At 45.2% G+C, this 24,692-nt stretch overlaps 1 protein-coding gene across 3 annotated transcripts in view; it reads left to right on the top strand.

The window, feature by feature from the left end:
* Positions 1 to 24,289, top strand: part of BMP2K (BMP2 inducible kinase) — a 51,183-nt gene extending 26,894 nt beyond the window's left edge. Inside the window, exons 10-17 of one of the 3 annotated variants that reach the window (XR_013224968.1) lie at positions 409 to 566; positions 2,165 to 2,343; positions 3,606 to 3,698; positions 5,226 to 5,407; positions 6,028 to 6,185; positions 9,793 to 9,906; positions 17,597 to 19,840; positions 23,596 to 24,289. Coding sequence is in view for 2 of the 3 variants with exons in the window: in XM_077301083.1 (XP_077157198.1) it covers positions 409 to 566; positions 2,165 to 2,343; positions 3,606 to 3,698; positions 5,226 to 5,407; positions 6,028 to 6,185; positions 9,793 to 9,906; positions 17,597 to 19,038 (2,326 nt within the window). In the remaining variant the exon portion in view is untranslated. Of the gene's footprint in view, positions 1 to 408; positions 567 to 2,164; positions 2,344 to 3,605; positions 3,699 to 5,225; positions 5,408 to 6,027; positions 6,186 to 9,792; positions 9,907 to 17,596 lie in introns of all 3 variants that reach the window. The other 2 variants (XM_077301083.1, XM_077301084.1) reach the window with 2 other exon arrangements.
* The last annotated feature ends 403 nt before the right edge of the window (positions 24,290 to 24,692 follow it).

Here is a 24,692-nt window from a genome sequence, read left to right as displayed (position 1 = left end):
GCTTTTATAAAATGAAATGCTTGAAGCTCTTCAGGCTTTAGAAAACAGCCTGCCCTTCCCCGTTCCCCTCCAGTGGTTTAATTTTGTGAAAACCTGCGGATTGGGTTGTCACACCAGATGTACAACTCTCTCTAAAGTAGAAAATGTGTTAAACAGCCGTATGACTGTCAGTTATTCTGTTGCTGCTCGGAAGAAATGTTACACAAGCCCCCTCTTGTGGCGCATGTAAACATTGAGGAAACGTATGAAATGAATAGATGCCAAGTCTGCAGCTTCTGAACATTAGAAATAGAAATGCTAAGGTGTGCTTTTTGTGGGGGTTGCAAGTAACATTCTAGTAGGCCTGTTTCTTAAAGATGAATTCTGAAGTCCATCTTGGAGAAACGTCTTGCATCTTTTCTGTTGTAGAATAACAGATGCCATTGGACCAACAGAAACCTCAATAGCACCACGACAAAGACCAAAGGCCAACACAAGCGCTGCCACCTCGAGTGTGCTCACCATCCAGAGCTCTGCAACACCAGTCAAAGTGCCAGTCCCTGGCGATTTCAACAGTGGGCCAAAAGGTAACTGCTCAAACCAGTGGGCTGGCCAGAAAGAGCTGCCCTACTGTGCCAGGAGAAGAAGGTTTATTTTCAAATGACATCTCCTGAAATTTAATAATTATAGGTAAACAATCGACAGAACAACCGAATCCCAAGTAATTTGGAAAAGGTATTTCTTTTTTAATTTGAAAAAAGTACAAATGTGTGTCCTGCTATGAAGTAATCTTATGATAATTTGGAATCTTATGATAGTTTGGAATATATACACTGACAGGTTCAAGCTTTGTATTTGCTATTCCGGAACACTAAGAAAATGGTTCTGGACAGGTATTTGTGAACGGATTATCACTCCAAAGGAGATTTGTCTGCCCCTCACTACTGGTATATTTTGCCAGCAGATGGAAGACCGCTTTGCTTAATTTTGCATACATCCTCCCACCCCCCAATAAGTTACTGGCCTTCCTTCCTGGTTCTAGTGTTTGTGTCTGTATTGAATAATTGTGTAAAGTTTAATGTATTTTAAATAATTAAAATGTTTAAAATGTTTAATGTTCACTGCAGTGGGGACCCTGATTGCATAGAACAGCAGTATAAAATACTTGAATGTTATGTTAATCAAGTATGTTGTCAACCATTCTTTGTATAGCTACTCTGAGACTGGTTCCATGGTGAGATTTTCTCCCCCATGGCACCTCACATGCCCCCATTTATTTGGTAGTTCCTTCATGATGCTGTGGTCTTGGCTCCTGCAGCTTGTGGGGGTTCCCGTTTAAATGGAGCTCTGCCTTAAAGGGGAAATAGCACAACTGCAGGCAGGGATTGTGTGTGAAAACTATGCCTGCTGGCAGCCAATCCAGACAGGGTCTGATGGTCGATCTCTTCCCCTCTTAGTCCTCTAACATAGCGATCCCCAACCTGTGTGCTGCGGACCACATGTGGTCCGTCGACTAATTGGAGGTGGGCCCCGAAGGATGCCTTCTCCCCCCCCCCCCGGCCCTTTAGTTCACCCCCCCCCCCCGGCCCTTTACAACACACTTCGGGTGTCATTGTCTCCCATCACTCCCAGATGGGACTATCTCGTTGCAGAGAAACAAGCTCAGGGTTCCCATTGATTTGTCATTGTCATGAGTTAAAATGTCCATGAAAATAAAATGTTCCTTATGTTCATTGTTGTGGTGTGTCTGTATCTTATTTTGAAGGGATGTTTAAACATTACCATAGCGATCAGAGAGCGTTAGGGCAGTGGTTGAGAGTAGAGGAGTAAACTACCCCCGCCCCCACCGGGCCTCAGTAAAAGGCGTTGAGTGGTCCCCGGTGTTGAGTGGTCCCCGGTGATAAAAAGGTTGGGGACCACTGCTCTAACACAGTGGTCTCCGTTTGTGTCATGGTCTTTTTTGTACAACCTGAGGACTTGCCGAGGTCTGTAGAAACCTCAGCCCTTCCTGCACAAATGTTGCCCTTTGGGGCCAACTCTGGAATTAGATATACGTAGTTGCTATTTCTCTGCTAGTTTGGAGCTTATATTGGAAGAGTTTAACAAATGATTTACTGAAAGATGTGTGTGTGTGTTTAGACACTGAAACCCAATCAGCAGGTAATATGCTTTGAATATATCCCAGGGGTCTCTAAACCTGGAAGCAGTCAAGAGGGTATGCTGTCCCAGGGAGCTAATCAGACTCCCCAGCAGAACAGAGTACTGCAACAACTGCAACAAGGAGACTGGAGATTACAGCAGTTGCATCACCTGCATCACCAGCAGCAACAGCAGCAATTACTTCAGGACGCTTACATGCAGCAGGTACCGGCTGTAGGAGAAACTGTTTTCAGACTTGCCTCTTGTGACCTGTGTAGTCTGTAAACTTTTTGAAGTCGCCACCTGGTTTCCCAGGATAATGTAAAGATGAAAACTTCTTTGTTGTTGTTGAATAGTTAATTGAAGTGAATGACCATTAGTTTGAAGTATAAGGTCATGCAGTTAGCGATAAATAATAAATAAATATTTTTTCTAGCCCTTTTTTCTTATGCAGCACAGGGTGGGCAACAACACTGGTAAAACAATTGCTTTAATATCACAGCATTGTATAATTTATTGCGCCCCCCCCCCATTAAAACAGACAGGGGGATCAAAATTTTAGAGCAGATCTTCAATTTTCAGTGGCAAGACCAGCATTTCCTGATGGTCCTACTTGTTCCTAACCATAAGCCTTGTGAAATAGCTCTTTTACAGGCCTGCAGAATTGGTTACGATCCTACACAGCCCTAATTTGGCTCTGGTCATGGCCATGTTTGCTTTGGGCTGGGGATCCCGAGCAGATGTTGATCTGATGACCATAATCCTTTTTGGGGAGTATGGGGGAAAAGGCAGTCCCATACTAACGATTCCAAAGCAACTTGTGAATAGGACTTTGGGGGGGGGGATCTGATACTCAAAATACATGATGTTCACTGCAGGGGTGGTCAAACTGCAGCCCTCCAGATGTCCATGAAGTACAATTCCAAATGCTGGCAGGGGCTCATGGGAATTGTAGTCCATGGACATCTGGAGGGCCGCAGTTTGACTACCCCTGGTTCAATGTTTGGAAGAGCTGGAAAAAGGGCTGCAGTGGGTTATGTTGCCACTTTATTGCAGAGCTTTTCTTGCATGTTCCTGACTTTGGAGATTGCCTCTGCTAGAGGATGTTTGGTTATACTTTGCCAAGATTCAGTGGGTAGACTTTTCTGCCATTGGAACGGAATTTTCCTCTACATTGGACTAGGGGTTTTGTAGCTTCAGCATGCGTTAAGTTTCCGATTGCTGTTTAGGGGTATATTTTCATAGCACCCCTACTGGGATGCCTCGGGCACCGAAAAAGGAAAGACTGTGTGTGGTCCTGCTCTTCGGTTGGATGGCAACTCAGAATGCTTTTGTCTCTCTCGCCTTAGGTTGAAAGAACCATGTAATAATTTACTCTTAATTGGTTTTCCAGTCAAGTGTTTCTGATTTTTTTTTTGCCCGGGCAGGTTGGGTTCACTTGAGTAGATAGCATGACTTAACAAGGCTCTGTCTCCTTCGAAATACAGTATCAAGCAATGCAGCAGCACATGATTCAGCAGCAACTTTTGATGCAGTCTATGTACCAGCAGCAGCCTCCCGTATCCCAGTATCCTGGCATGGTAAGTTGTTTTCTAATAGAGGATAAGCACAGATACAGGGAAATCCGTCACATTAACAACCTTAAGTAGAATGTTGAGGAGAGCAACAAGGATGATCTGGGGCCTGGGGACCAAAACCCTTTGAGGAAATGCTGCGAGACCTGGGAATGTTCAGCCTGGAGAAGAGGCATCTAAGAGGGGGCATGATTGCTTTCTTAAAGTATTTGAGAGGTCACTTGAAGGAAGGTGGGGAGCGTTCCTCTTGGCAGCAGAGGATAGGACTCATAGATTTAAACTATATGTAGAATGGTATCATCTAGATATCAGGATGAAAATTTCACAGTCGGAATAGTCCAGGAGTCTGCCTAAGGAGTTGGTGATCTCCCCCTTACTTGTGGTTTTCAAGCAGCAGCCGGACAGATACTTATCCTGGATGTTTTAGGCTGATCCTGCATTGAGCAGGGGGTTGGACTAGATGCCCTGTATGGCCCACTCCAATTTATGATTCTGTGATCTCTATGTGGAATGTTTTCTAAGACTGATTTTGATAGCTGCTTTAGTTGCTGCATTTTTTCATATGCTCTTTGGTGCCTGTCACAAGCCCTGAAATAGGAAGACAGAACCAAAACAAAACCTTAGGGTACTGTGCGAGTAAAGGAACAGAATGGGTAAAAACACCAGCCATTAAGCTCCACCTTGAGAGACATGGATATTGTATGTCATATAGGCCAATATGGTGTTTCATTTTCCTATTCTGTGTTCAGCTTATAAAAAACGAATAATTGCCAGTGACATGCAAGGTGCTTGCAGTACATTTCATGAAGCAGCTACGATGAAATTTTTTAAAACCTTTGCTAAAATACATTTGAGAATACTTAAATTTGTAGAACTTGGCTTGAAATTCATTTTAAAATCTGCGTCTTAGATTTTAAAAGGTGCAGAATTTTAGGTTTTTAAAAAAAAATACTGATCACTGCTTTTACTATCAATGAATATAATCAAGTGGCTTTTCCCCAATCAATATTTTGGCAGCTTTCACTGATTCAGGGTAATTGATTAAAACAATTACAGTTAGTTCAATCAGTGGCTAGTAGCATTGGTAACTGAGGCGAACCTCCACATTCAGGGGCACTAAAACCCAGATCCAGGAGGCAATATTAAGGGAAATTATCTGTGCCCTGTTGTTTGTCCTCCAGAGGAACTGGTTGGCTGCTGGACTAGATGGACCACTGGTCTGATCTAGCAGGGCTCTTCTTATGCTCTTATGTATGCTTGAAAGTATTTATTCAATACCATAGTTCAAACTCACATAATAAACCTCTCCATTAAGCTGACATACTACTGAATTAGATCTTGCCTCCCAAACTCATTAGATCTTGCCTCCCAAACTCATTTATTTTAATGAACACTTAAGTGTTGCTGCTTTGAAGTTGTGGTATAAAACAAAAGGTTCAGCTTCTGTACACAGTGAAACCAAGTGGCTTATTATATGGAAGTAATAATACATTGGAACATTGCAAAGATGACTTCTTTCTTTTCTTCTTTGAGATACAGCAGTACCAACAGGCCCTGCTACAGCAACAGGTCCTTACGAAGCAGCTGCCTCCACCAAAACATTCTCCTGAATTCCTTGCCTCGCCTCAGGAGTTCTCACCAGCCTTAATGCCGCATTCGAAATCATTTCCTGCTCATGTTGGTGCAGCTCTGGACACCCCATATACTGCTAACAGGCAAGCCTCCTGCTAGATTAACAATGAACATACAAGTGTATTTTCTGTCTGCGGTTGAGTCCCTAGCGTCTGGGTCCCCAGTCTTCCTTTTTGAGCCTACGAACACATTTGGAATTGACACAGGTCGGCGGACGCAACAACAAAACAGCTGCTGAAAATTGTGTTGCCTCCCATAGAATGTCAGGAAGTGAGGTTAACAGCAATAAATATAGTTTGTGTGTTCATTAAGTATACAATAACACAGTAATGCATAATCAAAGATTCTAAGTCCTTTTTATTGTCCAATCCTTGGAAGCCGAAGGAAAAATTCTCGATAATGTATGCTGAACCGGAATCTGGTATCACAATGCCTGTTTCATGGTTTTCTTCAGCAGCGTTAACCAATCAGGACATAAGCTCACAATAGCTTGCATGTCACCTTTAAACTGAGTGGCTGCAGGAGGTATTTTTCTGGTACTTAACTTCAGTCACTCAATTTAAAGCTGAGACAAGCCCTTGTGAGCTTATGTCTTGATTGCTAGAGAAATTCCATATAAATCCCTATTTGAAGAGTCTGTCATTGCATTTTGGGTTCTGCTAATATCGCCCTAAATTGCTTTCTTGATCAATGTCTTTTACAGGTCTTCTGCTTCCGATGCAGAGTCTGTTTTGAACTACCCAAAGCAGACCATCAGTAACCCCCCTGACATGTCTGGTTGGAACCCATTTGGAGAAGACAATTTCTCCAAACTAACAGAGGAGGAGCTGTTGGACAGGGAGTTTGACCTTCTGAGATCAAGTAAGGGACGCTTGAAGGCTTATTTCGCTTCACAGTAAATAGCTCTTTAGGTACAACTGGCAGTGCCAAAGACTGTTCTGTCGAAGGGCCTCACAGTCTGTACGGGAAGGTCTTTCTGAGCATTTGAGGGCAGAGCTAGGCCCGCTGTCTCACTCGTCCTTCTGTTACAACAAATGTGTGCAATAGAAATTCACCGTCTGCGTTTGTAATGCCACAGAAAATGTTAAGTCATCTCTTGGAATACTTATTTTTTTTTTCTTGAGTGTCAGGAATATTTTTTTAAAAGCAGAAGGTGTGCACCAATGCAGAACACCAGTCAGCTGCTTGCGTTGCTTCACTTTGCACTTTGTTCTCTTGCACACCAGAACAGAAGTTTCCATGGGTCTGAGACGCCTTTTGAAAATGCCTGAAAGAGGGGGAAAAAAATGACCTAGTACATTATGTTAATGTTTTGTAATGTCTTTTGATTGGCTTACATGTAAGGGCTGCTTTATTGTTCTGACACAAACGGTTGAATAAACTTTCTCTTCAAGTCAAAGAGCTAGTGTGTTTACTTGAAATCACGTGGTCTTCTGCTTATTTCTTCGTAACTTATCTGAGGAATCAATTGTGAGCGAAATATAAGAGAGGATTGTTAACTTGGCAAATCCCACCCACCAGTAAAGGACAAACTCCTGGAACGATTTTGGAAACTAGCCTTTGATGCTAGGGAAAATAGTGCGCACTCATTAAAACCTTTCCATGAGCTGCAGTTAATATAAGGTTGGGTGGGTGTATTAAAAATCTGGGAATCCCTCTGATGTCAAAGGCTTTGCAGATGGACGGGTTCTAAGAGATGCTTTAAATACCAGTCCTTTTAAAGAGCCTGGCCCTGTTAACGCTAGGCATCTCACTCACTCTGATAAATGCTGAATGGTTTGACTAAATATTTATTTATTTTTCACATTTATATACCACCCTCCCCGAACAAATATAGAATGCTGAACTATAGGACATTATAGAGCGAGTGGCCAGCATCAGTCTTGCATGACTTTTCCTTTTTACTTTGTGTCAACACCTACTGACTGAGCAAAATGGCCAAGAAATTAGAAACTGCCTGCTGTTTCAAGTGTGAGGTCAGTGAAGAGAATCTTACGTAGGGGGTCATAGCAAGGATTTAAGTCTTTTAGTAAGCTTTGTATTTTTATACCCACGTAATGCCTTGTAGAACAAAGGGGAATGGAATGACTTCCTGCAGCTGAATGAGGAAACCAAGGAGTGCTCTAAACCTTTGGCCGGTTATTGAACCTGAGTAGTCGTGAGCCTGAATCAGAAGGCTTGCTTGCAATTATAACACTTTTGTTTATGGCTTCTCTTGGATGTGTTACTTACATGCATTTAAAACGCTTTCTCTTGACATTTTTTTTGGAGCTTAGTTTTTGGAATACAGTGGCTGTGATCCAGATTCTGTCCTCCCTTGTGTGGGCAGAGCAAAACACACCCACAGGTACCTAGATATTTTCCATTCTACGCCCAGGATTTTCCTCTGGCAGAGCAGGAAGCCCCAGCGTGCCTTGGAGTGCACCTTGGAGCTGCAGTCTAAGAATCCAGTCTCTCTTTCGAGTTGCACTCTTCTCCTAGAGAGATTAAAGTGCAGTCGGGATTAGTGTGAATTTCATTTTTGCAAAATCCTGGTTACGTCTGAAATTAGTTTTCTCAGCTACTTGTATTAACATCTTGTTGCCAACTAATTTTCTGATTTTTTTTTAATTACGCTGTACTGCTGATGTCTGTATTAGACTCTGGATCAATAGTGTGGCTAGAGGCCTAATTGTGCATTTTTTGCACTGCTGCATGCCACTCCCAAATATCGTTGTACTCCTGGAATAGGAGTATATATAGAAGTGGGTCAGGTAGTTTCTATGTTTATGGCAATAAACTGGGGTGTTGGCTGTTTCTTCTCTCCTATTTTTTTCATGAACTGTGTGATAGGTAAAAATGGGCACCTCCTTTCTTAAATTTTTACAAGTACATCCTTTGAGCTGAGCACAGTTTTAAGAATCTGAAGAAGTCCTCCATAGATCTCCCAGTCCTTAATATATGCTACATTAAATGATATCATTACTTGTAAGATTCTTCTGCTTTTGTATGCACTTCTTTGTCCCTTGTTGCTGGTCATACTCAAAACAGAACTATGATAAGACAAAAGCCTTTCTCAAAGGCCTTAGTGTTCACAAATGCAAAACTACTAATGCGTAATTGGATGTGTATTAAATTAATTCAGAATAATAAACTCAATGTTTTGGTCACCCTTGTGTATAGGCTGGGCTGTATTTTTAGAACAAGTACCCTTGATCAAAAATTTTGAAAAAAAATAGTTTGTATGTACAAGAAAGACTTTCCTGTATTAAACATCACTTACTGAATGTTAAATTTCTTTTTTTCCTTCCTTTTCTTGTAACCATGGTGGGGGGAAAGCTAAGGACACTGTTAGCTGGTGTTTTTCTTTTCCAGAAACACGGCTTAGCTGCCAAACTGTGTAAAACATTTCATAAGGAGCCTTTTTCATTCACTGTGTTAAAAGGTTGGTGTTTACAACCTGACTTGTATTGTCCCTACAATGTATGCAAATTAAAAATATTTACATCTTGCTGTCTTCATTCATCACTACATGCTCCTCTGTGGACATCCAGCCCCGTATTTGAAGCTTCATATCGTCTAAATTCTTGGACAAACTAGGCTTTTCCGAGCAGTCAGCAAACACAGGAAATGGAAAAACTGAAGTCATGCAAAGGTGTTCTGTTGTGGTTTTGTTTTTTAGCCTTTCATGCAATCTGAAAATCGAAGTTACCTTAATTAGAACTGAAACTCTCTTAGTGATGACTTGCAATGCCAAGCCCCTGATATTTTTTTGAATACACTAGGTCACAACTGCAGAGATTTCTGAAAGGCGTAGGTGGGGACATGAGCATGGTTTTATAAAGCTGTGTTGCCTCCCTTGTGTGAGTCTGGTATTGAATGGCAAACCATTCTTCTGTCCTTACGGCCAAGCCAAGGGCCACAGCACTCAAACTAGAAAGGACACAGCCAGTTGGTGCCAGAACAAATGTTGACAAATTGGCTTCAGAGTTCTGCGGAATCCCCAATACATTTTAGATGTCTGTATTTTTCCTCAGGAAAGCTAAATAGTTTATATCAGTCCTGATCAAAACGAACTTATTTGTACATCAGTTGCACAATACCTAATCATGAATTCCAAATTAAACCTCCTTGTTCAATAGAGTCATGTTCTCTGTGGCTGCTCCATAGGCAGTATTCAGATGGGTCTTGCCTGGGCAACTTCCGAAGGTGGCGTTTGCTATTTGAACTGGCTGAATAACTGGGTTGGGGGAACCTAACACTGAGGTTTTGTTTTGCTGGTTTTAACTGTTTAAGGCCTGGTTTTAACTGTTGAACAGGCGCAACGCCTTTCATTTCACCGGGGCTTCCAGGAGGTGTGCGTTGAGCCTATGAACTCTTATTTCAAGAGCAGATATTGGGAGATTAGCTTCTAAGCGTATACTTAACGCGTAAAAGCTGCCATTTTTATTTTACTTTTTATTTTTTGTTTTCGTTTTTATTCTTGCAGACAGGCTCGTGGAGAGGAGAACATCCTCAGATAAGAATGTGGAGCCACTTTCTGCTCCACAGAACCATCCTCCAGAAGATCCCTTTGGTTCTGTTCCTTTCATTTCTCACCCAGGCAAGTTACACCATGTAACGTCACTACGTTTTCATGTACATATATATATATATATATTGATAGGAAAGAGGTGGGTGTGATTAAATGGTATAGGCCAATTCTTGGAAGTCAGGTCAGGAGTAGACAAACTGGAGCGTGTCCAGAGGAGGGCAACAAAGATGGTGAGAGGTTTGGAGACCAAGGCATATGAGGAAAGGTTGGGGGAGCTTGGTCTGTTTAGGCTGGAGAGGAGACAACTGAGAGGGGATCTGATAGCCATCTAAGTATTTAAAAGGGTGTCATATAGAGGATGGAGCAGAGTTGTTCTCTCTTGCCCCGGAGGGACGGACCAGATCCAATGGGATGAAATTAATTCAAAAGAAATTCCATCTAAACATCTGGAAGAAGTTCCTGACAGTCAGAGCGGTTTCTCAGTGGAACAGGCTTCCTCAGAAGGTGGTGGGTTCTCCATCTTTGGAGATTTTTAGACAGAGGCTGGATAGCTATCTGACGGAGAGGCTGATTCTGTGAAGGTTCAAGGGGGTGGCAGGTGACAGTGGATGAGCAATAGGATTGTGAATGCCCTGCATAGTGCGGGGGGTTGGACTAGATGACCCAGGAGGTACCTTCCAATTCTATGATTCCTGAGAAGGAAATAGTTGCAGGTGTGTGGCCATATTGGTCTGAAGCAGCAGATATCTGACAAAGTATGGATGCTTATACCTTGAATAAAACTTTGTTGGTCTTAAAGATGCCACTGAACCTTGTCACGAGAAGGAGAGTTATATACACAGATACACAGATGTATATTCTCCTGTAATAATTTTAGGAAAAAGAATACCTTTGCTATAGCACAGTGCAGGTGTCCTTAGCGGCCTTTTCACAACGCTTGTTGATTTGCTGGTCATTTTGCAAAGAAGCCAGAGATTTTCAGACGAGGAAAAGGAATGTAAATGTAATACAATTCCTTAGTGTGCAGTATTTTGGAAGCAGGTGGGGGGAGCAGATTGAAGATGAAGAAGAGCTAATGCGTAGACTGCATTCTGCCATGATCCATGCAGGTACTAGCAGGTATTGATTAGAAAACAATATCTGGCCAAAGGAGAACACAAAACTAGCAACAGGTTGAATGAAGTACTGTACAATTAAAAGCGGGGAGGGGGGAATTGTTAGTAGGCATTTCTGTGTGTGGTATAATTGCTGCAATCTTACCAGCAGCATGTAGAAATCTGCAGGGCACTTTGTACATTACAAAAGATTATAACACGCTTCACTTTTTTCCTATTCTTATGAACCTGTTACAGCAACTAGTTTATTTCCTGTTGCGGAAACACATTTCTCACTGCAACCGTACGAATGAAAACGTGGGCCATGTAAGAAATGGGGATTGCATAATCAGATCTAGTGTTGAGTGTTGTATGTAGCTAAACCCTCACTTTTTTCTGTAGTGTGCCAGAGGGTGGCTGGGTTAGCCTGCAGTGAAGACCAACATGATGAAACCAACAAGAGTTTCAGGATGTGAACTTTCAAGAGTCAAAGTCCCTTTGTGAGATGCAGTCAAATAGAAGCGGCGATCTGTCTCCAAGAGAAGTTTTGACTCTTGAAATCGCACACCCTCGCAGTGCCATCCTAAGCCCGTGAAGTTCCGTCAACTTAGATGGGTGTAACTTTGCTGAGGAGGACACTAAATAGCTATTGAACTCAGAGCTGACTGTTTTGTCTGTCCCAGTATCTGATGAAGTGAGCTTTGGTTCAGTTTTTCTCCTGAAAGATTTTGTTGGCCTTTTATTTGCTGCCATACCAAATTTAGTTCTCTCTTTTTGAAAATCTCAGCATTTATGCATACTTGGTAACTGTTTTTTTTTGGGTTTTTTTGCTTGTAGCTGATTTTTAAATACTGAAGTGAGCATACAGACATTATCTGTATCTTTTTCCTGTTTCCTGTAAACCACCCTGAGCCTTCAGGGAGGGTGGTATATAAATATAAACAAACAAACAAACATTTGAAGAAGAGTTGATTTTTATACCCTGCTTTTCACTATGTGAAGGAATCTCATAGTGGTTTACAGTCACCTCTCCTTCCTCTCCCCATAACAGGCTCCCTGCAAGGTAGGTGGGGTAAGAATGGCTCTAAGGGAGCTATGAATAGTCCAGGGTCACCCAGCCTGCTGCATGTGGAGGAGCAGGGAATCAAACCCGGCTCTCCAGATTAGAGGCTGCCACTCTTAACTACAACACCACCGTGGCTCTCATTTGCGCCTCATTCCTCCTTTTCAAAGGAAATGGATTTGTAGCTATCTGGAAGTCATCTATAAGGAGACAGGCGGTTCCTTAGGCAGGCAGGAGATTTGTCATCTATCTTGTGTCCTGTGTTTCTCAAATAATTTCCTCCTCAAACAATGCCTAAATAATTAGGATTTTACACTAATAATGGGAGGCCATAATTCAAGGGGTTTTCCCGTTGCAGCAAGTTTAAAGTTGGATTGCATCTAAAAATGCAGTTCTATAATTTCCAGGTTTTATGTCTCTTAAAACAGGAACTGTGCACGGTCCCTAAATCCATTGCTGTTTGACATCTGCCACTCTGCCCATTGCCTAGAAAGACAGTGCAGATTTAGCTGATGTGTCCCAGTAATCCTTGGGGCTGACATGTGGCAAATTGCAGCGAGATGACGGTGGCGGTATGTTACCAATTCAGAAGGAGGCCTTAAAACGGTATTGCCTCAGCTTTCACCCAGTCCCCGAAATGATGAACTAGCAGAAGGCATGTAATTACTCTGGTTGTTACAAGCTATTCATCCTTCCGTAATCGGATGTCTGGAAAAAAAGAACATCAGAACAGAAATTTTCCCTTGAAGATTGGGATCTTATGATTAAAGATGTTCTAGTTGCATTAAATTTCAAGAGAACAATAGCCTTCTGCAGTTGGCAAACATGATTACGAGCAATGTAATCTGTACAGTACATTATAAGCAGATGTTAATGCCACACAGTTGTTTGGCTGCGTAAATGTAGGCTTGAACTTTTCGTGGCAGAAGTTCAGACCGCCTTTGTGTTTGTTGACTTTAAAGGAGCTTGTTGCCATTTATTATGGCATCAATTTAACCCTACATGTCGGCTTTCCCTCACTCCTCCTGCCCCCCCCCCCAAGTATAGGCATTTTTTAAATTAAATATGGATTTGGATGGGATGGGAAACCAGATTGGGTTCGGAAATAGGTTTAATCCTTCTTGTGTATATGAAGATGTTTTTTAAAAACAGCTTTATCAGCAGGGATGTTGAGTTTATTGGGTCTTTTACTTGGGCATTGGGATGCCCAGGAACTGCAGCATCTCCAGGCTACAGAGATCAGCTCCCTTGGATGCTTTCGAGGGTGGTCTCTATGGTATTGCACCCCTTTGAGGTCCCTGTCTTCTCCACACTCTATCCCCAAATCTCCAGAATTTTCCTTAGCAGGATCTGGCAATGTATTCCTTCCATACCCTGCTGGTGGATTTCTGGGGGCTGGGTGGGCAGGGGGCTTGCAACCCTAGTAGTAACTAGAGGTGAGTGCCTTGGGTCAGTTCAGCTGCCTTGGCGATCGCCGAAGCCCACCGCAGCCCGCGGCGTGGATAGGAGAGGTAGCACTGGCAGCGGTGCACCAGTCAGCACCTGTACGCAGGTGCAGAGCTTTGCACCTGCATGCGCCCGCCAGCTAGCGCACTGCCAGCAGCAGAAGAATATACTAAATATTAAAATGCAAATGTTTATTCCTTCCATATAAACACCATTTTTAAAACATCAACATTAGTCTCACACTATTGCACAAATCCAGAACATGTGGACCCATGGATCGGACGACCTGATACAAAAAAACAAACGCATTTCAAACCACTCTCGGTGTCCTCGGTAGTCTCATATTTAAATACAATTGTGTAATGTAGTAAGGAAGGCTATAAGGTGGTAAAAATATATTATATATATAAAGAGGCTCCCACACTTATAAAACGTGTCCAAATGTATCTCTCTTGGAGCCCCCCCCCCCCAGCCTGAATGCATTCTCGTGTCTTGGAGATTGTAGTGAAAGATGTGAGGAGCTACCCGATCTGTGGCATTCACTGTAACAATATGAATAAACTATCAGTCAGTGGCTCTTGATGTGTCACAAACTTGCAAATCCTTCCCATTGGGCTACTCCAAATGGAAAAACCCTGGTTTTTTTCATCCATTCATTTATACCAGGGGTAGTCAAACTGCGTCCCTCCAGATGTCCATGGCGTTTGCTGGCAGGGGCTCATGGGAATTGTAGTCCATGGACATCTGGAGGGACGCAGTTTGACTACCCCTGATTTATACGGTCTCAGACCAGGATATAAAAATTAGAAACTCTGGCTTTTAACATAAAAATGCTTTTAGGATGCTTAAGGCTGATCCTGCATTGAGCAGGGGGTTGGACTAGATGGCCTGTGTGGCCCCTTCCAACTCTATGATTCTATAAGCACACAGTGTGTGATGCTGTTTTCCAGTTACAGCAGGAGCTCCTGTTGATAGATGCTTGAGCAAAAGGATTGTTTACACTACTGATGAAAGATTAATCTTTAAAAAAAACAAGCCTTACAAAATTACATTCATGGAAACATTACAGAACAAATTGTGAAAAGTCGGGATTGAGATGCCCTCGTCTCCTAAACTTGGCTGTTCCTTTGGGAAATCTACAGCACATGACCAAATCCGCACTTTAAATTGACTGTAAATCACATCTGTTAGATTAAGAGAGCATGCAAAAAAGCAATCCAAAGTAGTCCAGCACTACAATCACCTGATGCTTCTGCTCATACTCAAGAGCCAGCTTGTTTTAAATGGTTTTGTATTTGGAAGGTCAGAGGGCTACTTGGTAACCCCCCGCCCCCCAGTAATAACAGAATCCCTGATTCCCAAGAACACGAGTATTTTAAAATATCATTTTTTTTCTTTGTTCACCTATTAATGCTGCCTGTCCTTCCTGCTTGGTGTAATCTGGCGAGCCGGATTTGTTTCCGTGCTCCTCCTCCACATGGAGCCAGCTGGGTGACCTTGGGCTCGCCACAGCACTGAAAAAGCTGTTGTGACCAAGCAGTAATATCAGGGCTCTCCCAGCCCCACCTCCCTCACAGGGTGTCTATTGTGGGAAGAGAAAAGGGAAGGTGACTGTAAGCCATTTTGAGACTTCTGGTAGAGAAAAGCGGCATATAAGAACCAACTCTTCTTCTATTATTGAGAGCCAGCGTGGGGTTAACAGTGACAGATTTTAATATATCCTTATTCATGGTTCCTCTATATATTTGTGAAACAGCCTGGGCGGGTGGAACGTGTCCGGCTGTCCAAGTTGGAATAGGGTCAATCAGGGTGCACCCTGATTGGCCATGCCCCTGCAGCTCCCGCCCTCTGTCCCTGTACTCTAGCCTCTTTGTTCTCAGACGTACCTCAGCACCTGGAGCCAGCAGCAGGTAAAGGGAGAGGGTCCTGGTGGAGGGCCTGCTAACGAGGGCCTCCCGGCCTGCTGACTGCCTGCTAAGGAGCTCTGTGCTGGGCCTGCTAACGAGCTGGGCAGCCTCCACCTGCCCCACTTGATCCGGCTGTGAGCTGCGGCCAAAAGCTACCTTAAGCTTCCTGGCCGGGGGCCAGGGAAGGGGACCCTTTCAAGGCCCATTCTTAGGAACAGGCTTTGAAGCTAGTTTATATATAAAACAAAGTTTGACTCCAGTGGCACTTTTAAGAACAAGAAAGTTTAATTTGGGGTATAAGCTTCCTTGTGCATATACCTGAAGAAGTGTGCATGCACATGGAAGTTTATATCCAGAATTACTTTTCTGGTTGCTGATTATTGTTGTTGTTGTTGTTGCTTCAAACTATTATGGCTCCCCATCTGAATGTATTTGGCTGCCTTTCTTGCTAAGACTCCGGGTGAGTTATGCAATGTAAATCAACATGACCTGTAACATCTAACAGTGTAACAGGCCCAGGAATGGCAGGAATTGGAAATAGAGTATAAGCATTAAACATGGCATGTTAAACAGTACAGAGCAATAGAAAAGCAGAGCATTTTCCTGGTCCAGTCTGTTAGCATGTAGCCCTGTTCCCTTTACAAAAATGCTCTCCTGAACAATTCTGTTATCTAAAGCAGAGTTTGAGCCCAGTGACGCTTTTCAGATCAACCAAGTTTAATGCTTGGTAGAAGCTGTCATGTGAATGCATGTATCTGAGGAAGTGTGCTTGCATGCAAATACATATCCAGAATTAAACTTAGGTGATCTTAAAGGTCCCACTGGACTCAAATGTTACTCTGTTGCTACAGACCAACATGGCTACCCCACCAGAATCTTAATCCATGATTGGCCATTTTTGGGGGGGGCGGGGAGGGGGTTGACATGACCATCCATGGTCATATCACCTGATATTCTTTTTTAATTGCAAAAAATGTATTAGAAATTAATTCCCACCCAATCAGTGAACCCCTTTTGGAGTTGTCACAAAATTCCAGGGTTTCACGAGACCCTGGTTGAGAAAACCTGCTGTAAACAGATCTCATCAGACCTTGGGAGTTAAGCAGGGTCAATACTTGGAGAGGAGACCACCAGGGAAGGCTCTGCAGAGGAAAGCAACGGAGGACCACCTCTGCTTCTTCGCTTGCCTTGAAAACCCCATGGGGGTTGTCATAAGTCAGCTGTGACTTGACAGTATTCCACCTGCCCGTGCAGACCCACCTTCACACCCGTGACAGCATCAGTGAGAACCAAATGAACCATCTTTAGGGAGGAATTCTAAAGTTCAGGGACTGTTGCTGTGAATCCAAGCTCTGTAGGGCAGGGGTAGTCAACCTGTGGTCGTCCAGGTGTCCATGGACTACAATTCCCATGAGCCCCTGCCGGGGGGCTGGCAGGGGTTCATAGGAATTGTAGTCCATGGACATCTGGAGGACCACAGGTTGACTACCCCTGCTCTAGGGGACCTTGCATTTCACGGAGGTCCGCAAGGTTTTCACACCTTGCTTGCAAGTTCCCTGGGAGACTTTTGGATGGCCACAGGTAGGGAATGATTTTTGGCAGCGCAGGATGCTTTAGTATTGGAAAGAGCCCTCAAGTTGCACCTGCCTTATGGTGACCCCGCAGGGTTTTCAAGGCAAGAGGCGCTCAGAGTACCTTGGCCGTGGCCTTTCTCTCTGCGTTGTGATCCTGAACTTCCTTGAACGAATTTCAACCAGGGCCGACCTTGCTTCACTTCACAGCTCTGACAAGACTGGGCTGGCTTGGATCATCTGGGTCAGGGCCAGACCTGTCGAAAGCTAATCACAGTGTGAGCCTCTCCTTTGCGGCTTCTGCAATGCAAAAACTGCCTCGGGATGAGCAATCTAATTTCGTTTGGTTTGCTTCAAGCCCTGTCCGGGATGGCCCAGGTGAACCCAGTCTCACCAGATTTCAGAAGATAAGCAGGGTTGACCTTGGTTAGGACTTGCATGGGAGACCAATGAGAAAGTCCAGGGTTGCCATGCAGAGGCAGGCAAAGGCCAACCGCACCCCTGTTTGTCTCCCTCCTTCACAACCTCGTGGCTGTGCTTTTCACCACCAGCATTTTATTTCGTAGCTTTAGTAAATACCAAAGAAATGGGATCTGTCCCAGTACATAGTAAAAGGGCCCCCGAAGGGTGAAATGAAGCTAGAATTCAAATCCTCTTGCATGTTTTTTGTTCCGGCAGGCTCCCCAGGAGATGAAGCCGATAATGCAGCCAGCCGTCTAGAAAAGGAGGAAGGGCGCGCAAGCAAAAACGAGACATCGGGCCAGGTTACTGCGGAACGTAAAGCTGGAAAGAAAGCGACCGAAGGGCATGCCAAAAAAGGGAGCGATGAATCGGAGAGTGATTTCGAATCCGATCCTCCGTCTCCGAAGAGCAGCGAGGAGGAGGAAGAACAGGAGGATGAGGAAGTCTTGCAAGGGGAGCAAGGAGACTTCATCGACGACAATGACACCGAACCGGAGAACTTTGGCCAGCGGCCCCTTCTCATGGATTCCGAGGACGAGGCCGAAGAAGACGACAAGCAGAGTTCCGATTCTGACGCGGGTCACGGCAGGCCTGCCAAAGAGGGGCCGTGTAGCAGATGCAGAGAAGTCGTTGCCAGCGGTGAAGTCCGGGAGCCTGCTGCAGCTTTCTCGGGGTTGTCCGAGTTGCCAGGAACAGTTTCCAAGGGGAGCCCCGGGCAAGAATTCGATGTGTTTGGAGCAGTCCCGTTTTTTGCATGTCCACCCCAAGAGCCTAAACCGAGGCAGAACGATGGCAAAGATTTCTCATCCCTGGCCGCTTTCCCGGGACCGGAGCAAGATCAAGACGACTTTGATGTTTTCACCAAAGCCCCGTTCAGCAGGAAAGTGTCTCAGCAGGACGATGTGCTCGTGGAGGCCGAGAACCAACCTTCTTCCGTCTCCCCCAAAAGCGTGGACGTTTTTGGCTGCATTCCGTTCCACCCTCTTTCCGTCCCGCAGAACAGCGAGAACAAGGAGGACGTCTTTGGGCTCGTTCCGTTCGAGGAGATCGCGGGGAGCCAACAGCAGCACAAAGCGAAGCAGCAGCGGAACCTGCAGAAGCTCTCTTCCCGCCAGCGACGCCTGAAGCAGGAGGTCTCCAAGAGTAACGGGAAGCGCCATCACGGCACGCCCACCAGCACCAAGAAGACGCTGAAGCCCAGTTACCGCACCCCGGAAAGAGCCCGCAGGCACAAGAAAGCCGGCCGCCGGGATTCCCAGAGCAGCAACGAGTTCATGACCATCTCGGATTCCAAGGAGAACATCAGCATCGCGCTGACGGACAGCAAGGACAGGGTCAACCCTCTGCAAGCGGACGACGGCCTCCTGGACCCTTTTGGAGCCAAGCCATTTCACCCCGCGGAGCTGGCGCGTCTCCCGCAGCATCAAGGCTTGGGGGACCACCGGGTGGACCATAACACAGGCGTGCCTGGTCGTCCGAGACAAAATTCGCTCCTCGGTGCCATCCATCCCGGCGACGGGGTGAAATTAACAGACGACTTTGGGGCCGTTCCTTTCACAGAACTCGTCGTGCAGAGCGTGACCCCTCAGCCAAGCCAGCAGCCCCAGACGGTAGAGCTGGATCCATTTGGGGCCGCTCCGTTTCCTTCCAAACAGTAGATCCTTCCAGGAGCGTTTCCGCATTCGTCGACGTGGGTTTTTCGTGCCGTATTAACTTGCCCGGTTGAACCTAGAAGTGGATTTTGGCATGGTTCCATCTCTTTTTCTGGCCAGGTCTTTAGGTTTTACAACCGACTGGGTTGCAGCATTCAATGTTTAGGAGGAGGAGATGGAAGTGAGTTGGCGAAGAGCAGGCTTCCCAGTGAAAGCCATCGAAGGCTAGCTGTTCCCTGTGACTGTATTTGCACATAACCACTGTGTCCTTTTGCAAGACAGTTACACTGTGTGCAGGCAGTGGGTGCTGGATGGGTCTGCCTGAGGCCGGACGGGAGAGGAATCCAAAACCCAAACCTTAAAAGCCAAGCTGATCCGGAACGACATCCTTTCCTATGATCAGAGTCTTTTCCCGGTCAACTTGACAGCTTGACCGTGTGATGAGAACGTCACGTTGGGTTCCAGATAACCCCCAGTCCGTTGCGTATGTATGTGCCAGAATTCTGTCGGTTCCCCCCATCCCCCAATAAGTGCCATTAATATAACACAGGGACAGAGAAACCTAAAGTTGTAACTCTTAAAATATCAAGGCACGGGATACGAGACAACAGCCGGTTGAGAATGCTGGGGGCGGGAGCAGGGGGGTGGAAAATCAATAACAGTATATAACTGGACAATGGAGCACTTTGAAGCAACACAATGCATTTGAAGAGCGTGTCGTCCATTCGCGTGTAGCGTCGACGACAGCAGAAAACACAGATCGGAGCACTGGTAGCAAATATAAACAATGGCAAAAATCTGTTATAAGGTAGGATTTGCACCCAGTTTACGTTTTCCTTACTGAGGTTTGTACGTTCCAGATAAACTGCAATTACTTTAGGAATGGGTTTTTAAATCCGTTTGTAAAGTCGTAATACTTTTGATTGCCGTCTATTACACAACGTTGCGCTTCTAAGCTGTCCAATAGGGCAGGGGTAGTCAACCTGTGGTCCTCCAGATGTCCATGGACTACAATTCCCATGAGCCCCTGCCAGCAAATGCTGGAGGGGCTCATGGGAATTGTAGTCCATGAACATCTGGAGGACCACAGGTTGACTACCCGTGCTATAGGGGCTTGTGCAAAAAATGCACTGAGCTCTTAACAAACAAACAAAGAAAAACTAACTTGAATCTAGGCAGTTTCTAGGAAAGGAGCTGTAAAACTGCAGGCTTAAAAAAAAAAGGCAGATTTGAATCTGCTACCACTAAACTGCGTAGTAAACCACCATTGCCTTAAACCCAGGACCACCACGTCCTGCTGTCAGGTTTACCTCTGAGCCAAGCGGTGCCCGTGAGACGCTGTTTCAAAAATGTGCGGGAACACGGTCGGTGAGCACACCCAGCATTTTTACAGACCTTCCATTGGGGCTGGCGCGTTAGTGGTGTCTGGCGCACGGTGCCCCCTTCTTGGCCTGCGGCAGCCGTTCACAACTGCAACCCAGTAATGCTGCCGGAGCTTTGGCCGATCGCCTCCTGAGTTTCTCAATTCACTAGGCGAGAGTTGAAACCAGCTCAGCGTTTCTTGAAATGGGGGCGGGGTGCTGTGAACCCCTTAGCGACCAGTGTTTTCATGTTCGGCCAGGCCCCAAAGAACCGTGCCGTTGGCTCTGAGGACCTTAGCGCGCGATTTCTGTTTTATAAAATAGCTTCTCTCCGCAATGCTTTGACAAATCACTTCGGAAGCTGGGGAATTTCCCAGCCGGCTTGTCGTATGGCTCAGCTGTTCAAGAGGAGGGGATAAGTGGCACACTGGGCACGTGGGTGAGTATGATGACGGAGCTCCCCAGGCCTCCGTCCACGTGCAGGCATCCACCTGTCCAAACCTAAAGTCCTTGCACACACTTAGATGAACCGGGATGTGGATGTGTGTGGGTATCGCTTCCCTGGTGTGAATATAAACCTGTGGGGAAACTGTTGGATTTCAAGCTACGAGGGGGCCAAGGACTGTGCAGAACAACTAGTAATTTAAAGCAGTGGTAGTCAAACTGCGGCCCTCCAGATGTCCATGGGCTACAACTCCCATGAGCCCCTGCCAGCATTTGCTGGCAGGGGCTCATGGGAATTGTAGTCCATGGACATCTGGAGGGCCGCAGTTCAACTACCCCTGCTTTAAAGGGCGACTTCTGCCCTCCAACCATTGTGGGAAAGCAAAATATCAAAGGAGACGTGCATCTTTGGTGAGTTCTATGAAGTGGCGTTAATAAAATTCAACTGGTAGAGATAAGAGGTCGAGACTGTTTCTAAATGCGCACAGGAATACTTTTGAGAACTGCCGCATCCTACAGTTGTGGCCTCCTTTTAGATACGGTCAGAAGTGCTGTTTGCTTCTCTTTCTTCGGCCTGCGCTCGCCTCCTTCCACCTCCCAGGTCGGTGCGGAGCCTATCTTGTGATCTTAAATGTTCTCTTAAAGGAGACGTGGCTTAAAGAACGGTTGTGCGCATACCTCGGAATGCCTGCTGTTTTATGCTTGGTGCCACAGTGTCCCCGGACGAAAGATTTAAACTTGGCCCTTTTATAACTGCAACTAGACCCCAAAGGGCTGCATCAACCCTTGCTGTTTCCATCCCAGAAATGGCTTTTGAGCATGCAAACGTGCCATAAAGTCACAAGCGTGCAAGTTGCAGACTACTTCCTAAGAAATGGCTTGTGATTGAAACAGTCAAGCACGCTGGTTGGAGTTCCAGTCCTGGCATAGTTGGCCATAGCGGCCTAGTCCCAGCTGAAAACCTTTTTCTCTAAGCACAATGCTTTCAAATGGCATAAAGGGTACGTGTATATATATAAAATACAGAATCAGTAGTGCCCTAGTGCAGGGGTAGTCAACCTGTGGTCCTCCAGATGTCCATGGACTACCATTCTCATGAGCCCCTGCCAGCAAATGCTGGCAGGGGCTCATGGGAATGGTAGTCCATGGACATCTGGAGGACCACAGGTTGACTACCCCTGCCCTAGGGGAAGGCACTCCCAGTTGTTCAAGGGAGACTGAAGGCCTTTTATTTTCAACATGTTTCTCAACCCTCACCGTCAAATTCGGCTCCCCAGGACGGGAGGAGAGACTTTGGAACGCAGCGCGAGGTAGCAAAATGCAGCTCCATGAACAAGATTCCACTTCTAGTTCTTCTCCATGAAACCGGCACATTGGCATGACCGAGAAATTGCATTGAAGGCGCCGTCAGCATAAGCGGGATAGAAGCTGCAATTAGCAGTCGTCCCGTTGATTTCAACTAACTCCTTCCTTTCTCGGGGGGCCGCTGACTATGGTGGGAGTCCCCCGTTTATGTCGGCACCCAAATTTAAAGCTGTTTCCTCCACTAGCCAACCAATTTCTGGTGGTCATTTTTGACCATTTCCTTTTTGAAACAACCCGGTCAATACATCCTTGGTGAATCTGAATCATTTGCTGGAGGGATTTTCTTTTGACCCAGAAGTTACAGGTGAAAATTCTGTTTAGGTACATTTCGTGTCGAGGTGTCAAATGCCTGGGTGTGAGAAGCACATGAGCACCGTTGATTATGACTTTCCCATATTTTTGTCCAGAAAATTATTTGGGTTATAAAATGCACAAGGTTTTTTTAGTTACCACTTCTAGTCTGAGATCAGGGAGATTCTTGCGTTGAATGTGCTTAGCCTGTACAAGGATTTGCAGGACTGTAGTTTTAGCTGGGGCTTAGACCTGAGGCTTCATAAAACTGAAAAAAACAAGAAATTCTGCCGCATTACATTAAGGCCAAAGTAACCTCGGAGAAGCATTCTCAGAATTGGCAACACTCTCTGTTTCTTGAAACTGTCTCAGTGTCCCTTTTTCTTGTTCGTTGAAATCTCTCTTTTTGCCCAGGACTTCATAGTCATCGGTTTCTGTAACAAATATTTGTACATTTGTTCTTTGTGGTTGGAGACTGTTGGGTTTGGATTTCCCTTTGGTTCTGGACTCCAGTAAAAAAAAAAAAAAAGACGAATAAGTTTGGAAAAAGGTATCATGGCCTTGGCTCTGTGCCGTTATGCTTGAAATGGAATCTGCCACATTATTCCCTGAGAGAAAGAGAACGCTATACAAGATGGAGTCATACCAGAAACTGCCTGGCGGCGGGGAATTCTTTCTTTTCTCTCCAGCATTCCCTTCCCCCCATGGTTTGATTGTTCCAATTTATGTTTGGTAGACAATTGGGTAAATCTTCCAGCATCAGTCAGGTAGCTCACCTTGGTCTTGAGCCGGTCACTGTTTGACTTTTGCTAATGTCACTTGGAAGTGCTTGTATTGCGGAGTGGGGGGACTCCCGTCCCTAGTTCCAAGATTTCATGGGTTATCTCATCCCGGCGTGACTCGGCTGTGTTTCATTTCGAGGTCATCCAAATCAACACCACCCAGCTTTCAAAAGGTACATCTGATGCACTTGACCCCACCGTTGATCCCCCCCTTCCCACTCTGCATCAGCCACGGGATACTTACCATTTTAAGATCTAATCGGTTTAAGAGGAAGGGTCTGCATCTCAGAGCCTGATTTTGGCACACTGCTCACTTACAGAGAGGGACGGGCGTCCTGTTGGCGATGAGGAAGCTGCACAGAAGCCTTTTTCCTCTCCCCCAAATCAAGAAAAAATCTACTGTGAGACGAAACCGAGACAGCTTCTACTGTGAGAATAGCAACTAGAGTTTATCTGGAGAATTTTTTTCTTTTAATATTATAGGGTGTATTTTTATAAAGAGAAACTTATATAAAGTATATCCACACGCACACCTCCCACCTCTTGGAGCTCGCGATCCAAATAACATTGCAGCCACAATCTTCTTTCTTGGCATCGGGTGAGCGAGGACCCCCCCCCCCCCCAAAGCTGCTAAAAAAAGCGTCATGCAGAATTCGGTGGCTGCCCAATTATTTTTCTAAAACCACTTCTTGGAGGAGACGAAGTACAGTCGTCGTGCGTGTAGCCCAGCTTAGTTTATGCGCCAAGGGCATCACTCGAGACTAAAAGGCGTAACGCTATGTTTTAATTGCTGGCAAACAGCTTTAAGTGCACTTTCTCTGATTACACTTCCATATCTTGTTAGACTTGAAATTTCTAAAGCTTTTTTGTGTGTGTGTGTGTGTGTGTGCGTGTGAGCGCGCGTGTATACCACTAAACCAGAACTTTAATTTCTTCTGTGAAATTGATGTACATAAAAAAAAAAATACCTTGCAGTTGTTACTGAAGAAATAAAAATAAACCTGGTATCACTAAGTAGCGTCATAGATGATATGCAGTGCGTTAGTGATGACGAATGTGCAGAAAAACTGCTTCCCATGCGCATTCCCATTCAAAACCCTTTTAATTGCCTTGTTTGCAGCTCTTGTCCAAACTGCTCTTAGTGCTGTCAATCCCTGGGGCGGATGATTCTTTCCTTGTTTCAAGGAAGCAACTTTTTATAACTTCATCAGGACAGTATGAAGAATTGGTTCTTACGCGCTGCTTTTCTCTACCAGGAAGAGTCTCGGAGTAGAAGAAGAGTTGGTTCTTATATGCCACTTTTCTCTGCCAGGAGTCTCAAAGCGGCTTACAATCGCCTTCCTTTCCTCTCCTCACAACACACACTCTGTGAGGCAGGCGAGGCTGAGAGAGCCCTCCTATCACTGCTGGTCAGAAC

Source organism: Paroedura picta, chromosome 10 (assembly GCF_049243985.1).
Source record: "Paroedura picta isolate Pp20150507F chromosome 10, Ppicta_v3.0, whole genome shotgun sequence".
NCBI classification, from domain to species: domain Eukaryota; kingdom Metazoa; phylum Chordata; class Lepidosauria; order Squamata; family Gekkonidae; genus Paroedura; species Paroedura picta.
Note: the sequence above shows the minus strand (reverse complement) of the source record. Positions and strands in the feature narration are given on the sequence as shown.